General features: G+C 43.1%; 1 protein-coding gene across 1 annotated transcript in view; it reads right to left on the reverse strand.

The window, feature by feature from the left end:
- Window positions 1–293: 293 nt before the first annotated feature.
- Window positions 294–16,392, reverse strand: part of LOC132148482 (ethanolamine-phosphate cytidylyltransferase-like) — a 49,679-nt gene continuing 33,580 nt past the window's right edge. The window contains exons 4-13 of the mRNA XM_059557175.1: window positions 13,611–13,677; window positions 13,448–13,532; window positions 8,754–8,795; window positions 8,063–8,201; window positions 3,622–3,704; window positions 3,463–3,540; window positions 3,288–3,353; window positions 2,474–2,539; window positions 2,150–2,238; window positions 294–384 (exon numbers count right to left, since the gene is read on the reverse strand). Of these exons, the coding sequence (XP_059413158.1) occupies window positions 294–384; window positions 2,150–2,238; window positions 2,474–2,539; window positions 3,288–3,353; window positions 3,463–3,540; window positions 3,622–3,704; window positions 8,063–8,201; window positions 8,754–8,795; window positions 13,448–13,532; window positions 13,611–13,677 (806 nt within the window). The remainder of the gene's footprint in view (window positions 385–2,149; window positions 2,239–2,473; window positions 2,540–3,287; window positions 3,354–3,462; window positions 3,541–3,621; window positions 3,705–8,062; window positions 8,202–8,753; window positions 8,796–13,447; window positions 13,533–13,610; window positions 13,678–16,392) is intronic.

The raw sequence follows: 16,392 nt of genomic DNA on the forward strand, positions 1-16,392 counted from the left end.
ATCCTGTGCACAGCAAAGTGTAGCATAATTACCAGCCTCCATTTTTCCTCAGTGAAATGATCTGATGGCAATGGCCCTCTGCCTACAGAAGGAAATGATGAAGAGGTCCTTCAGGTGGCGAATGTGAAAGTGGTTCACAAAAGTAGATACTCCCAAAACAACACATGCTAATTCTAATGTTCTGACAGTATGTAAGTCCAGAATGTAAAAGAGAAAAGCTGCAGCTGCATGTACTGGGTTTTTGTTAGCCTTTGATGATGTATTTTTTTCTACAGCACAGCCTGTTCTCTCTCTTAAGCCTTCTCTTCCTCTTGTTGATTCATGGCCTGGATTACTGCCATCTCTTTTGCCTCTTTTTTCTGGTTTCTCGCCTCAAACAGCAGCCTGACAGGCACAGGAAGGAATAATACTAGCATTGCATTGATCATTGCTGATAGTGCTCGTCCATCACAACTTAATATTAAAGAACTACAGATGGAATATTCTAAACTTAAAGATCACCTTAAGGGGCCGATGTGAGATCACACAACATGCTGAATATTACTTTATTTTTATCCACCGTTATTGAACAATTTGACTCACAGAATTAATCAAATCTGTATATGGGACGCCTAAGTTTACTTCAATATATTACAATTAAATTCTAATCTAACCATGATTATATATCGTTGAAAAGGTCTAAGACTCCTAATTAGATATTTTACCACTGTGTGTTGCTAAATATCATGTAGGAACAGTAATAGATTAGTTAATGATAAGAGTGCACCTCAAAACATGTACATAATAACAGGAGTCCTGACCTTTGTCACAAAAAATCATGTTGCACTTCCTTTGTCCCTATCACATCATAAATTATATATAATTTGAAATCTTAAACCCTCCAAATTCATCCTGTGAAAACCATTTTAAAACTGGACACTGCGTTACCATGTAAATCGTACTTTAAATTCTTATAGCGGGATACAGTATATTATGGTTTTATTAAATAATTAAAACTTTTCATAAACTTGACAAAATACATATCGTTGGAAATGTCTGAATCTCAAGTTTCCATATTTCATGGTATATTGGTGATATCCATATTTTGTCATAGACATAATATTTAGAGATGAATTGATACATTTGTGACAGAAAAAGGCATCAAAAAAATTTAATGGAGTTTGTGTTTCACCCAGTGAATGTTTGTGATATAAAGCCTACAGAAAATTGCATAGGAAACTTTTTTTTTTTTAATATCAACTTATAAACACAACTTATTTAGACATCTGGCTGTAATTTTATAGCAATGTTTGATTAAAACATTTTATAAAATTTATATAAAATAAAATCGTACAGTACATTTTCTTTAAAGTAAATTTAAACTTTTCTTTTTTTAATGCTTTCATTTTTTTAAATGATCTCACTTCTCCAATAATCTGCATTTTTTTGATTGTCTTCTTTAACAAGAGATCAACCTTAGGTCTGTATTCAAAAGCGTTTATAAATTATAACAATTTAAATTTGAATAGTGTATTTTCACATTTATGTTCGAAAAGAGGGGGGTGGGGGGGTGTTGACAGTTTAGAGGTTAAAATAACAATAATAAAATCAAGAGCCATATCACATAAACTGTTAAGACTGGATATTGCAATAGTGTCAGGTAAGATAGCTCCTGATCATTTCTGCACTTAATTACATAATGTTTTAATTACACATGTACCATTTTAAAAAAATTGGTTTACTACAAAAAATAAATAAATAAATAAATCGCTAAACGTAACCACACATTAACATGGTTTTGCAATACTAGCCATTTAGCTTCACCATGGTGTTAAAAGAGTAGAGAGTGGGTGATCTCTGAAACTCCCAGATGTACAAATCAGACCCTCCCACCTCTGTAATAACACGGAGATGTTAGTCCTGTCCGAACTGGTACATGAAAATCATCAGGTGATAGGAATTGAAACTCAAACGTATTTTAGAAAACTAGTCCCGTCTGAATAGGGCTTATGTTTATGTTTTGTGCCATCAAGTGGTTTATAGGAGAACTGAGCCCTTTACCCTATGCACCTTTAACCCAATTGTGCCCTATAAACTGGTTAAGTTAATCCAAATGACAGTAAAAAAAAAAAAAAAAACCTTGTTAACAGATAAAAGCTGAATGTAACACCTGTTTTTGATTATCCTCTGCACAATGCCATCAGTGGTGAGACTGTTTCCACTATCCATTGTTTGCAATATTCCCATTTTCCTTGGTACCTGTGTGTGGAAAACAGACACAGAATATAAACAAAAGCTGGCATTTTTGAGTATACATTCATACATTTAGACATACATATATTTAGCAGACGCTTTTATCCAAAGCGACTTACAGTGCTTTTTTTTCTTTCTTTTTTTTTTACCAGTATGTGTGTTCCCTGGGAATTGAACCCACAAACTTTTGTGCTGCTAACGCAATGCTCTACCATGGAGTAATTATCATTGTGACACTCACAGCATATGGGTCTGATCCATCTCTGTCTGGAAACACTTCAGTTTTCCCATGGCACACCAGGTCTACCTAAACCATGGGGACAGTGTATTACTCTATGGCCATGTTAACACAGCAGAATATGGTTTATCTAATTTATCGCTTATATTCCCACAAAAATCAGTTATTACCAAGAGTAACTGCATTCTATAACAGAACTGACTCCCCTTAAATTTTCTGGATTCTCAACTGAAGTTTTGACGTACAGAACCTTTACCTCCTCATGTAACTCTACAATACAGATGTGCTCGAACCTGATTACCAAAAAATAAGGGATTCAAATCAAAATATGAATTCTACCAAATTATAGTAAAATAAGTAATAGTCAACAAACACAGTCACTCCTCGTGTTTGCTGGATAAAAGGTGATCCAGAGTTATTATGTAATCTCTACAAATGAAATGTGCACAGAAAACAGAGCTTGACATGCCGGAAAAAAAAATGGTGGCCACACAAGTATCGGTCTGAATCTGAGTAAAATGTTATTTAATTTATTTTATTTTTGAGTGATTTTATTTAACATCTAGTTGTATTGCTGTAATAAGAAGATATTGAAATAAATTTTAGAATTGTAATAAATATTAATTTTATAGTTATACAAGGTGTACAGTAAATACTGTTGTCAATCCTAAATACTGTGAACATGGCCAATTGAGACAGCATGATTACTGGCCACAGTTTTTATGCTGATGGTCAAAAGCCGGTGTTATTTCTAACTCTGTCAAGTAGGTCTGACAAAAGTCAAGAATCAAATTTAACATAATGTAGGGGTGCTTACCTTGAAATGTTCCAATAAGTCTTTTGTGATAGCATATGGTGCTCCTATAACAACCTCAGACACATGCTGGGAGATTTGAAAACAAAATAAAGAAATTAAAATCAAACTATTTAGAACAAATATATCAAGACATAAATGGGCATTGACTGCAATGCAATGCAAGATTAATCCTCACTCGACAGGCCAGCACACTTAGAGTCCTCTCATGGATGTTCATGATGGGATAGTTTTTCCCCTTGTAACGATTCACCTCCTAGAGTGATGATGATAATAATAATAATAATAAAAACAAAACCTGTAGATATTTCCTAAGATTTTCCTGTATTCAGCTTACCTGATCAAAGTGCAAGCCCACAATAACATATGGCTTCTCTGAAAGCTGGGAAACTGCATCCAAGAAATCCACATGGCCAATGTCTGAATTGCATCAGGTCAAAGAATGCAGGGGTCTCCAGGGCAAAACAACACATTGTGTACATTCACAAATCAAGTGAGAAAAACGACAGAGCACTGGTAAAATGTACTCGGTTACTAAACGTAACCTCGGTTCTCTCTAGAAGAGCGAACGAGTACTGCGTCTTAGCTAAGACGCTACGGGAAAAGTCTCTTTTCACGAAATACTGAAGCAAAAAATTATCCTTAATTTTGTATTTTTGTAAAGCGCATTTGCAGCAGTACACAGCCATAGGCGAGACGGCTCGTTCGCTCATTGGCTTGTTCTGCGGCAACTGCACAGCCTATCGAGCGCAGGCTGATGCAACATCAGACCAATAAGGGCGCTTCGCGCCCTTCTTGCCACTTCCCGCCGAAACGGGTGTGGCCCAACCTATAAAAGGAGCTCGAAAAGGCTGACTCACCTGATTTATTTCATCGCCGAAGCGAACCAGAGTGAATCGTACGCACGGCAGAGAACGCAGTACTTGTTCGCTCTTCTAGAGAGAACCGAGGTTACGTTTAGTAACCGAGTACGTTCTCTTACGAGAGCTCTCTCGTACTGCGTCTTAGCTAAGATGCTACGGGAACCCAATGTAAAACGCCGTGCGCGCAGGGATCACACACCAATAAACCTGAAGCAACGCCCAGGATTTACAGTACACAGTCACCTGAGGAACTCACAGAGAGTCCAGGACAGGAAGGGGGGAAGCCCTCCGTCCCATATCTAGCAGCATCCGTAGATGCGGCAATATGACATCACACAGCTGAGGCAATACCTGACCAATGTGGCAATGCGGGTCTTACGCAATACGCTCATGAACTCAGAATTCCCCTCAGGGCCCTGATTCGACTATACCGACAGCAGCCTTGCTTGCAAGGCGGGAACCTCCAGGTTATAGAACCTGATAAATGTAGACGGCGAGGCCCAACCTGCCGCCATACATATATCCTGCAAGGAGATCCCAGTAGATCACGCCCACGACGAGGCGACGCCCCTTGTGGAGTGTGCTCTGACGCCCAGCGGGCACTGAAGGCCCCTGGAAGCGTAAGCTAACGCTATAGCATCAACTATCCATCTGGATAGAGTCTGTCTCAAAACAGCCATTCCCTTGGAACGGTCACTGGACGAGACAAACAGCTGCTCAGTCTGTCGAAAGGCAGCAGAGCGAGACACATAAGCTCTTAAAACCCTGACAGGGCAAAGAAGACTCGAGTCTCTATCCTCTCCTGACACCGGCAGGGCAGACAGGGCAATAACCTGAGCCCGAAACGGCGTGTTGAGGGATTTCGGCACATAACCGTGCCTAGGTTTGAGTATGACCTTTGAGCCATTAGGCCCAAACTCCAAGCACGACTGGCTCACACATGGAGGGACCACAACTCCGGTTGAGGGTGCCAAATCGAACCCCTGGCCTGCGAGAGGAGGTCCCTCCTCAACGGTACTGGCCACGGGCTGACATCTGCTAACTGCATCAAATCTGGGAACCATGGTTGGTTCTTCCAAAGAGGTGCTACAAGCAGTATTGAACATCTCGTTTCTCTCACCCGTTCTATAACTTGCGGAAGGAGGGAGACGGGAGGGAAAGCATAAAGCGGGCAGCACGGTCATTTCCGTGACAGCGCGCTTTCGTTCTTGGAAAAGAATGCGGGGCAGTGAGCGTTTTCATGGGACGCGAAGAGGTCCACCTCCGCCCTGCCAAATCTCTCCCACAACAGCCGGACTGTTTGCGGGTGTAGAGACCATTCGCCCGTAGGAACATTGCCTCTGGACAGCCTGTCTGGACCCAGATTCTGTAGCCCAGGCACATGCACTGCCCTCAGCGAACGCACGTTGCGCTGAGCCCAAACCAGGAGGCGTTCCGCCAGCCTGTACAGGTTTTGGGACCCGAGACCGCCCTGGCGATTTATGTAGGACACCACAGACATGTTGTCCGAACAGACTAAGACGTGGTGGTCCTTGATTTGGGGACAAAAGCGCATCAGCGCGTTCTCCACTGCCAGCATTTCCAGACAGTTGATATGATGGAGCTTTTCCTGTTCTGACCACAGGCCAAAGGACGGTCTGCCCTCGAGCAGCGCTCCCCATCCCGAAGTGGAGGCGTCCGTCGACACCATCTTCACATTCGGGGAAGTCCCCAGGCTTACACCTGATTGGTACCAGCCGTTTGCTGTCCAGGGTTTCAGGGCTGTGACACAGCTCTGATTGACCTTGAGACGCAGTAGGCCAGACACCCACGCTCTGCGCGGCACCCGCGCCTTCAGCCAGAGCTGCAGGGGGCGCATGCGGAGCAGGCCCAGCTGCAGAACCGGAGATGCTGAGGCCATGAGGCCCAGCACCTTCTGACAGTGTTTGAGCGAAACGGTCGCGCCGCAGCGGAAAGAACTCGCTGCGCGCTGAATGCCCAACGCGCGCTGTGGTGACAGCTGCGCCGTCATGGAACACGAGTTCAGAACTATACCCAAAAAGCTCCGCTCGTGATCGAGCCAGAATCAGCCAGTCGTCCAAATAATTCAGCACTCGCATGCCTCTGAGTCTAAGAGGAGCGAGCACTGCATCCATGCACCTCGTAAACGTACGAGGAGCCCGGACAAGCCGAACGGCAGGACTGTAAACTGGTATGTCTGGCCCTCGAAGGCGAATCTCAAATATCGCCTGTGACTTGACGCTATCTGTATTTGAAAATATGCGTCCTTCAGATCTATTGACATGAGCCAGTCCCCTCTGCGAATCTGCGCGAGGAGCTTCCTGGTCGTAAGCATTCTGAAACTGCGTTTCATCAATGCCTTGTTCAGCTGTCTTAGATCCAGTATGGGCCGGTCTCCCTCGCTGAGTGGGGCTCTGACGAGCCGCAGGAAGGCATCTTAAAAAAGACGCAAGCTCTTTTACGAGTGTGTGTCACAAGGCGAACACACACACACACACACACATAAAGAACAGTTGGATATAACAGAATTGAAAGGATATAGGCGCCGGACAGCGCAGCAGGAATGGCAGTGGAAGGCGGCGAAGGCCAGCAGCTTCAGAATGGCTTGTCCCGCTGATATGCTTCTCAGACGGCGCTTGCTTCCTTCGTTATCCAGCGATGCGTGAGCTTCGCTGAAGAGATGAAAAATCAGGTGAGTCAGCCTTTTCGAGCTCCTTTTATAGGTTGGGCCACACCCGTTTTGGCGGGAAGTGGCAAGAAGGGCGCAAAGCGCCCTTATTGGTCTGATGTTGCATCAGCCTGCGCTGTGCAGTTGCCGCAGAACAAGCCAATGAGCGAAAGAGCCGTCTCGCCTATGGCTGTGTACTGCTGCAAATGCGCTTAAAATTAAGGATAATTTTTTGCTTCAGTATTTCGTGAAAAGAGACTTTTCCCGTAGCGTCTTAGCTAAGACGCAGTACAAGAGAGCTCTCGTAAGAGAACTACCCATGGTAACATAACATTTTATGGCCTAATTCGTATTTTCCACAGAGAGAATAGGTCAGGTCATTTAAATATTATTAAACAAATAGAACATTAGAGACAAAAAATCCAAAGAGAATTTTAAAGCCACTGAACATGACAAACAAAACGTTTTATTCATATTGTGAATCTAATGTATGTATATACAGAAAGAAAGAGTTCTGCACCTTTACGAAAACTCCAAATGAAATAATAAAAAAAGTTTAATTAGTTTTAAAATATCAAAGAATGAAACAACAAAGTATTCTGAGCTAGTTGTTTGCTTTCATACTGAAGAATAATTAGCTGCATAGACCAATATACTCACACACTGTATGTTTGAAAGAAGGACAGTATTGTCCTTTGTTTTTCTTTTCTGCAGAACATTTAACTTACAGTTCCCAGCCTGACAAATAATAATGACAATAGATAAGAATATCAACAGAGTAACAATGATAACACAATTTATGGTCCAGTGAGGTTATTTATACCTTTGTTTATACAAGTGAATTATATAACTTTATTTAAGAGGGGCTGTTCCTGTCTCCAAGCTATTTTATTTTTGGTAGTGTAATACTGTAGCTGTCATAGCTCTTGTGATGTTGGGAGGAACCACGGCTTATCAGCTGACTATTTTAAATGAATTATTTACCCCCAAAATTACATTTCTGTCATTTTGATATGTTCAATCGCCTGAAGTCATACGATTTGTGTGAGGAACAGACACAGAATTTGTTATTTACTGTTAATCTTCACCTCCACCAGGTTTATAAAATAATTAAAAAATCTATTTTGTGAATGCATTCAGTTACATCTTTTTTTCTGATATTTAACTAATATATTTTATTTTAATATTTTTATTTTAACAGAAGAAATTTTGGGTGCTCTAATTATTGTCTAAGCATTTAAGGATACGGAATAGGTCAAAACCTCCAGCCACATATATGATGGTGTCTCCTGGCTGAGGTTCCTTTCCTGAGGCAAACTGGATGATTTTTTGGGATGTCTGCAGGAACTGTGACACTCCTGTCCAGGGACTGTGGCCCTTTGGGCCCTGTGGTGAGCAGTACAGAAATGATAACAAACATTACAGAAATAAACAACAAATGAGTGATGGCATTTTAATCATAGTTCATAATGCAGATTCCTATAGTAATTACACTTAAGTACAATTTATTGAGCACGATGTGAGCCTTTTAGAACTTTTAAACCAGCAGCCCTTTCAAGAAGCCAACAAGTAATTTACTGGTGTTAAGAGCACACAATGTGTCTCTGATTATGGACTGTGACGAAAATAAAGCTTTTTTATCTGCCAACTTGGCAGAGGCATGTGAATGCAATGCTAGCAGAAGGAAGAACAAAAGGGCAAAGAAATAAAACAAGTAAACAATCCTGGGACCTGCAAAATTATTATTGCAGGCTTGCCTTGCTGACTAGGTTAAGGCAAGAGCATGGTTTTCTAAACAAATGTTTACAATACTGTTGTACTGACGGAATTATTTTAGTTATAACCAAAATTCCCCAAAAAGTATCTGTAGTGTACTTCTAAACATTTTACTCTTTACAAAAAGTTACAAGACTAACCAAAAGGGAATAAAAAACTCACTCTTCCAAAGTTGTCTGTGTGCTGTTGATAGTCTGAACTGCCCTGAAGAGGAAAGAAAGATGAAGAAATTAATGTCCAATTTGACTATGAGTAATTATAGCATACCAGAGACATATCAGAAATATTCTCTACACAAGTATGTAAGGCAGACGTGAATGCTTGGTCAGTGTATTGCAAGCGTGTGTCACGGGGCAGTAGAGACCGCAGAAGAAAGAACAGGGTCTGGGTCCAAATGCAGGGAAGCACTTTTAATAAACTGAAACAAAAGCCAACAAGGCAAAAGAAAAAGGGTTCAAAACTCTACAACAGAAGTACATAACACAGTTCACAACTACAGTTAACAAATAACAATTAATCCAGCCAGACAGAGTGGTTTGTGAGATAAGAGTATATAGTCCTTGAGTCCGGGAGAATGTGAGGAACAGAGGTGGAGCAATTAAAACAATAATCAGATAACAAGATGGCCGGGGTCAGAAAATAGACAGGAGAGAGCACATGGCACCAAACAAACACAACACTCACAGAAAGACAGTGTAATATGGTGGCCTTCCCTGGCACACCAGCTGAAGACTGTGACATAATCCACTCCCTTAAGGAGTGGATTCCAGACACTCCAAAGTAAAAAATCAAGGAGGGAGGCGGAACGGAGGTGGATCAGGGGGAGGGATGGAGGGCCAGACCCGTGTAGTGGAAGAGGACCTGGAGAAAGAGGTAAAAAAAAAAAAAAGATGCCAGGGTGGGGCCGGCAGCTTGGCAGTCAGCAGGAGTGGAGCCTGCCTCTTAGGCCGACTTGGGGGAACTGTGAACGGGTGCCGCCGCCGTCTCGGTGGAACTATGAGCGGATGCCGCTGACTCGGTGGAACTATGAGCGGACGCCGCTACCTCGGTGGAACTATGAGAGGACGCTGCCGCCGCCACCTCGGGGGAACTATGAGCGGACACCGCTGCCTCGGTGGAACTATGAGAGGAAGCCGCTGCATTGGTGGAACTATAAGCAGACGCCGCTGCCTCGGTGGAACTATGAGAGGATGCCGCTGCCTCGGTGGAACTATGAGCGGACGCAGCCGCCTCGGTGGAACTATGAGCGGACACCGCTACCCCGGTAGAACTATGAGCGGACGCCGCTGCCTCGGGGGAACTATGAGCGGATGCCGCTGCCTTGGTGGAACTATGAGCGGACGCCGCCGCAACCTCGGGGGAACTATGAGCGTATGCCGCTGCCTCGGGGGAACTATGAGCGGACGCCGCCGCCTCGGTGGAACTATGAGCGGACGGCGCTGCCTTGGTGGAACTATGAGCGGACGCCGCCGCCTCGGGGGAACTATGACCGGATGCCGCCGCCTCGGTGGAACTATGAGCGGACGCCGCTGCCTCGGTGGAACTATATGCGGACGCCGCTGCCTCGGAGGAACTATGAGCCAAATGCAGGAAAGTCCAAATGCAGGAAAGCACTTTAATAAACTGAAACAAAAAGGATAACAAAGCAAAAGAAAACAGGATCAAACTAGGCAACATCTAATCAACAACATACATGACTAGAAATTCGCTAGCACTAGAAATACAAAATAACAGAACACGATTAACAAGCAACAATTAATCCAGCCAGACAGAGTGGTTCGTGAGACGAGAGTATATAGTCCGTGACAATGGGCAACAGCTGTATGTGTGAGTGTGTGTGATTGAGTGACCAGGTGTGCGGAGTGAAGGTAAATGAGTCTGGGAGAAAGGGAGAAACACAAGTGGAGCAACTAAACATTAATGAGGTAACAAGATGTCCAAAAACAGGCTAGAGGTCAATAACAAGAAAAGCAGTCCAAAAACAAGAAACATGAAAAAACACAAAGGCACATGAGAAAGCCGGGTGACGGAAAACAAGGACTCCATGAAACAGAAACAGACTGGTTTATATAGACAGGTTAAAATGATGAAAGTGGAGACAGCTGAGTGCAATTAACAGGTGTGCAATTAACCGTGATGAAAGGGACAAAGGCTTTGTGGGAAATGTAGTGCCTGCAGTGGGGTGATTATGGGGAAGTGAGACCACTAGTGGACACCCAGGGAAACACAAACCAGACACTGTGACATTACCCCCCCCCCTCTTAGGAGCAGCTACCAGATGATCTACCGAACACAAGAACATACCAAAGAACACAGAGACCAGGAGGGAGGTGGACTGGTGGAGGATAAGGGGGAGGGACGGAGGGCCAAGTCCATAGAGGGAAACAGAGACAGGAAGAGAAAAAACAACAACAACAACAACAACAACGAGACCAGGAGGGAGGTGGACCGGCGGAGGACTAGGGGGAGGAAGTGACCGGAAGTGAAAAAAAACAAAAACAAAACAACAACAAAACAGAGGCCAGGAGGGAACGGAAAGTTCAGGGGCCCAGGGCAGAGCCGACAGGGCAAGAATCCAGGGTGGAGCAGGTGGAACTGGAGCCCACCAGGATGGCGCAGATGGAACTGGAGCCCACTGTGCAGAGAACCACTGTGGCAAGTGGGGCGGGGCCGAGAGCCGTGGGAACGGAGAGAGGCCAGTGGAGTGATTGGAAATGAGTGACACCTGCTCGACCCACCGGTCTCGAGTCCCACGGAGGAGATGGAAGGATATGAAACAGGAGCGATGACAGTGAAGGACGAGAGAGGACCAGGCCTGGATTTATTTTGTGTTTTGATTTTGTTTGTGCATGGCAGTCGTCCGTGAGGGGCTGCTGCGCTGTTTTGTGTTTATTTTGATTATTAAAGTCATTTTGATTATCTGCCGGGTCCCGCCTCCTTCTTCCCAATGATTTTGAAGTTTGTACTGCGTTACAACCACCACTGCCTTGCGGTCGAGACAGAGGCCCACCAGGGCGGCGCAGAGGGCCACCACAGCTGAGCAGACAAGACAGATGGTCACCAGGGCGGCGCAGAGGACCACCACCTCCGTGTGGTCGTGACAGAAGCCCACCAGGGCGGCGCAGAGGACCACCACAGCCGTGTGGTCGAGACAGAAGCACAGTGGGATCGATGGCACAGGAGAGCACAGGAGAGCACAGGAGAGCAAGTCTGGTTAGGTAAGCCTGAAATAGATAGCATAAACAGGTTAAGGGTGGCCTCCATGGCCCTGATGAGATGGTAGATGGTCTCCATGGCCATGACAGGGCAGGCGGTGAGTTCCTGGATGGCCTCCATGGCCATAACAGGATAGGACAAGCGCTCAGGAAGTTCGGTTGAGATGTGACGAGGCTCTGGAAGTTCAGCAGAGACGTGAAGATGCTCTGGTAGTTTAGCAGAGACGTGAAGAGGCTCTGGTAGTTCAGCAGAGATGTGAAGAGGCTCTGGTAGTTCAGCGGAGACGTGAAGAGGCTCTGGTAGTTCAGCAGAGACGTGAACAGGCTCTGGTAGTTCAGCAGAGACGTGAAGAGGTTCAGGTAGTTCAGCAGAGACGTGAAGAGGCTCTGGTAGTTCAGCAGAGACGTGAAGAGGCTCTGGTAGTTCAGCAGAGACGTGAAGAGGCTGTGGTAGTTCAGCAGAGACGTGAAGAGGCTCTGGTAGATCCGTGGTGATTTCACTGGGTTCAGGAAGATCAACTGTGGCTTGACCTCGTTCCGGAAGATCAACGGTGACTTGACTTGACTCAGGAAGATCAACGGTGACTTGACTTGACTCAGGAAGATCAACAGTGACTTGACTTTGCTCATGAAGATCATTGGTGACTTGCCCTTGCTCATGAAGATCATTGGTGACTTTCCTTTGCCCATGAAGATCATTGGTGACTTGACTTTGCCCATGAAGAACACTGGTGACTTGACCTTGTGACTCAACGGGAACCTGACTCGACCCTGGAGGGTCAACGGGAACCTGACTCGACTCAACGGGGACCTGACTCGACTCTGGAGGGGCCACGGGGACCTGACTCGACTCTGGAGGGGCCACGGGGACCTGACTCGACTCTGGAGTGACCACAGGGACCTGGTCAGTGGGGACCTGACTTGACTCTGGATGGTCACCTGACGGAAAACAAGGACTCCATGAAACAGATAAAAACAGAACGGTTTATATAGACAGAAGTAAATGATGAAAGTGGAGACAGCTGAGTGCAATTAACAGGTGTGCAATTAACCGTGATGAAAGGGACAAAGGCTTTGTGGGAAATGTAGTGCCTGCAGTGGGATGACTATGGCTATGTGAGACCACTAGTGGACACCCAGGGAAACACAGACCAGACACTGTGACATTAATATGGTGGCCCTCTCGGACACAACAGCTGAAAAGTACTTAATGTACATTTTTGCATTTCTGTGTCATGGCAAACCTCAGTATTCTAGGTATTTTTTAGAACTTTTTTTAACAGATAGTTTTCATCATCAGTTCCAATAAAACTTACGGAGTTACAGACATAAGGTGTAAACATGGTACCAAAGTGACAAGCAAACCAATAAAACTGAACAACAGTATGATGGTAAATGTTTCCATAAAAATAGGTATTAAAACCCAAAATTATTTAGTTGTAGCATGAACCATGCCAACCAACCAAACCCTGGCCCTGGCATTAGCATGGAATTTATGCTAATGCACACTATAGCGCTCTGTAATGCAACTGTGAATGCAACGTACTTAAATTATGAACGGATGTCTGACATATTTGAAATCATGCTTGTAGAGTGAGAACTGTCTGCATTTACAAATGTTGAGGATGTTTCGGGCCTCACCATGTTGCTGTGATGAGCTTTGGTCATGAGCAGCATGCGGCCAACCAGGTCTGTAGTGGAAACACCTTGGGTTCTCTTGCACTCTCTGTAAAGGTCCACTTTAAATGAGAACTTTAATAAACATGGGCAAAACGTTAGCAGTGTGATCAGCAGAGGGGCTTACCTGTACCTACCCGACTTCTTCACTTCTTCATATGTGTCTTTCCCATCCACAGTAAGAGTGATGTCATCTGAGGAGACAGGAACACAGTTGAGCTGATTCAGGACATAATAAAGTTTCCATTAGTGTTTCCATATTGAGTTTCACAAGGATGGGTCATCTAAGAAAAGAAGATTTTACACTAATTCTTCTTATTGTAAGTTTAACCCTGTGTACAGTGCCAAAAGGAGTGTAACCAGCAAGTGGTGTATTAAATACTGTGCCCAAAATTCTGTGCACGGAGGAACAAGATCAAACAAGTTACTCAAAGCTTTATTTCCAGAGGAGAGTAGTGATGCGCTAACACTTTAGTTAATATATATTCAGACAACTAGAAACATGATATAATGTGCTTTTTAATGTTTACTAATAACCTTATTTAACATTGCCTAGTGATTACATGACTATATGTAGTCCAAAATGCGGCTTTTAGAGTCTTTATCAGGTCAAGAAAATATGATAATATTACCCCAATTTTACAATCTCTACACTTGCTACCTATTAAGGTCCTTATCAGTTAAAAAATATTACTGCATACTTATAAAGCCCTAAATGGTTTAGATTCCGCCCCTGCGTACCTAAACAGTCTTATACCACGCTACAATCCATCAAGCTCTCTAAGGTCACAAAACTCTGGACATTTGGAAGTACCTAGGATATCAAAGTCCACTAAAGGAGTTTTTTTGCATTAGCCTCCCAAACTCTGGAATAGCCTTCCTGTCAACGTTCGGGGTTCAGACACAATCTCTGTTTAAATCTAGATTAAAGACACTTAATAACTCTTTAGCCAACCAATTGCATAATGTATCTCATGACCTTGTACTCCAAATGTATCTGAATGAAAGCTATGATAATCTTTCTCTATTTTCTTCTCTGTTTCTGCCACAGGGTGGGAACTAGGAATTACACAAGCTTGCGTCTGAAAAATGTCTACAGATGTCAATTTCAATTCATATAGTCATGTGCTTCTGGAAAATCTACAAATGATTTGAATAAAAGCTTTTGTTAATTCACAACAATTTTGTTGTTTAAGGGTTGGTGAAAGGGTGGGAAGTGTACAGGGCTCAGGAACACTGTTCATTTATTCTAATATCACTATTCATTGTTTGATAAATGAACAAGTATTATAAATAAGTAGTTTGCTCCCAAATTACAATGTGTGTGATGTGTGATGTTTAGGATTTATTTTTCTTTCTAAACTTATAAGTAACCATCTTTTACACAAACATTGTTACAGCAGCTAAAATCCCATGAAGCCCATAAATATACTAAATGTTAATAAACATTTATAAACAAATTATTCAACAAATGATGAATAGTTTACACTTTAGTTTGGATACTACAAAAACATGAACAAAATTCTTTAAGATGTGAGAATAGTAGAATTCTATACAACCAAGTGAACCAACACAAGACAAAATATCTGAGCTTTACAGATTGTGATTACAATTTAATGAAAAATATGTGAGCATGAATAGTTTGTGAAGAGCTTAAAACTACTAATCAAGTAAAATATAATAATAATGTAAACACACCATTAGGTAAAACATAAACTTACGTTTAATGACATTTGTTAGCATTCAAAAGTACATTAACAATTAAGCTTGTAATCATTGTATAATTTCTGTTATAATCATTTGTAGATTTTTAAAAAGTGCTTATAGTATGAATGGGAAGTTTAATGACATTTGTAAGCATTCCCTAATGGTCAGTTAAGCATTATATAATGTTTGTTAATGATTTATTAATGAAGTATTTAACAATTTAACAAATCATTTGAAAATATTTGTAAAAAGTGCGAATCATGTGAATGGAAAACCTGATGACATTTGTAAGCATTTCAATTTCCATTAAATAATTGTCTGTTAATAATTAGGTTATTTTAATAAGTCCATTAGTAAACATGAACAAGCACATTATCTTATATTTCTAGCTATGTGAATATATATTAACTAATAATCTGTTAAGCTTAAATAATGTTTGTTAATGCTTTATTAATGAGTCATTATAAAGAGTTACTCTCACTGTTCAAAATATTAATAAAAGTATAATATAAATATAATTCCTCTTCAGGAACTCGAGCTGCGTCGAGAACGTTTGGGGAACGCGTCCAGCGTGACGTCTCTGAATAATGTGTATAATCAGTCCAAAAGGAAGGGCGAGACGTCATAGGCGGGTGACATCAGAGACCAGGAAGCATAAAAGCATGAGCGGCGAAGCCGGTAATTAGCCTTGTGTCTTCAGCAAGCGCTCTGTGTGTGTGTGTCAGTTGCTATCTGTTTGTGAGTCTTATTTAGTGTCGTTTGTCCACTGATAAAGTCCATTGTCAAAGCTTCAATCAAGAGAAGTTTTGGGCGAGAGCAGGCAGCATTCAGGCTATGCGTTTTCCCTGCCCAAAAAAAAAGAGGTGGGGACACACACAGCTTGTGTGTTGTCTGCTTCAGAGTGAAGCGCGCAGTGTCAGCTCTCGAGGGAGTTGACGGCTGCGATGCGAGCCTTTGCTTCACTCTCAGAAGGCTCTCTTTGAGGAGAGAGCTTTCACTGGCGTTTCTCGCGGTGCCAGCCCCGTTTTCGCCGAGGCGGAACGGTGGTTGTGCTCGCGGGATTCGCTTTCGGATCTGCTGGAAGGAATGTAAGAGGGGCAAGTCCCTATCTTCTTTCTTAGTCACCAGATCCGGCGCCCGCTCTCGGTGGTCGGAAGCGAGCGTTTGCGGTACTTTCTCCCCGATGAGAGGGCGCGACACGC

Source organism: Carassius carassius, chromosome 9 (genome assembly GCF_963082965.1).
Source record: "Carassius carassius chromosome 9, fCarCar2.1, whole genome shotgun sequence".
Classification (NCBI taxonomy): Eukaryota; Metazoa; Chordata; class Actinopteri; order Cypriniformes; family Cyprinidae; genus Carassius; species Carassius carassius.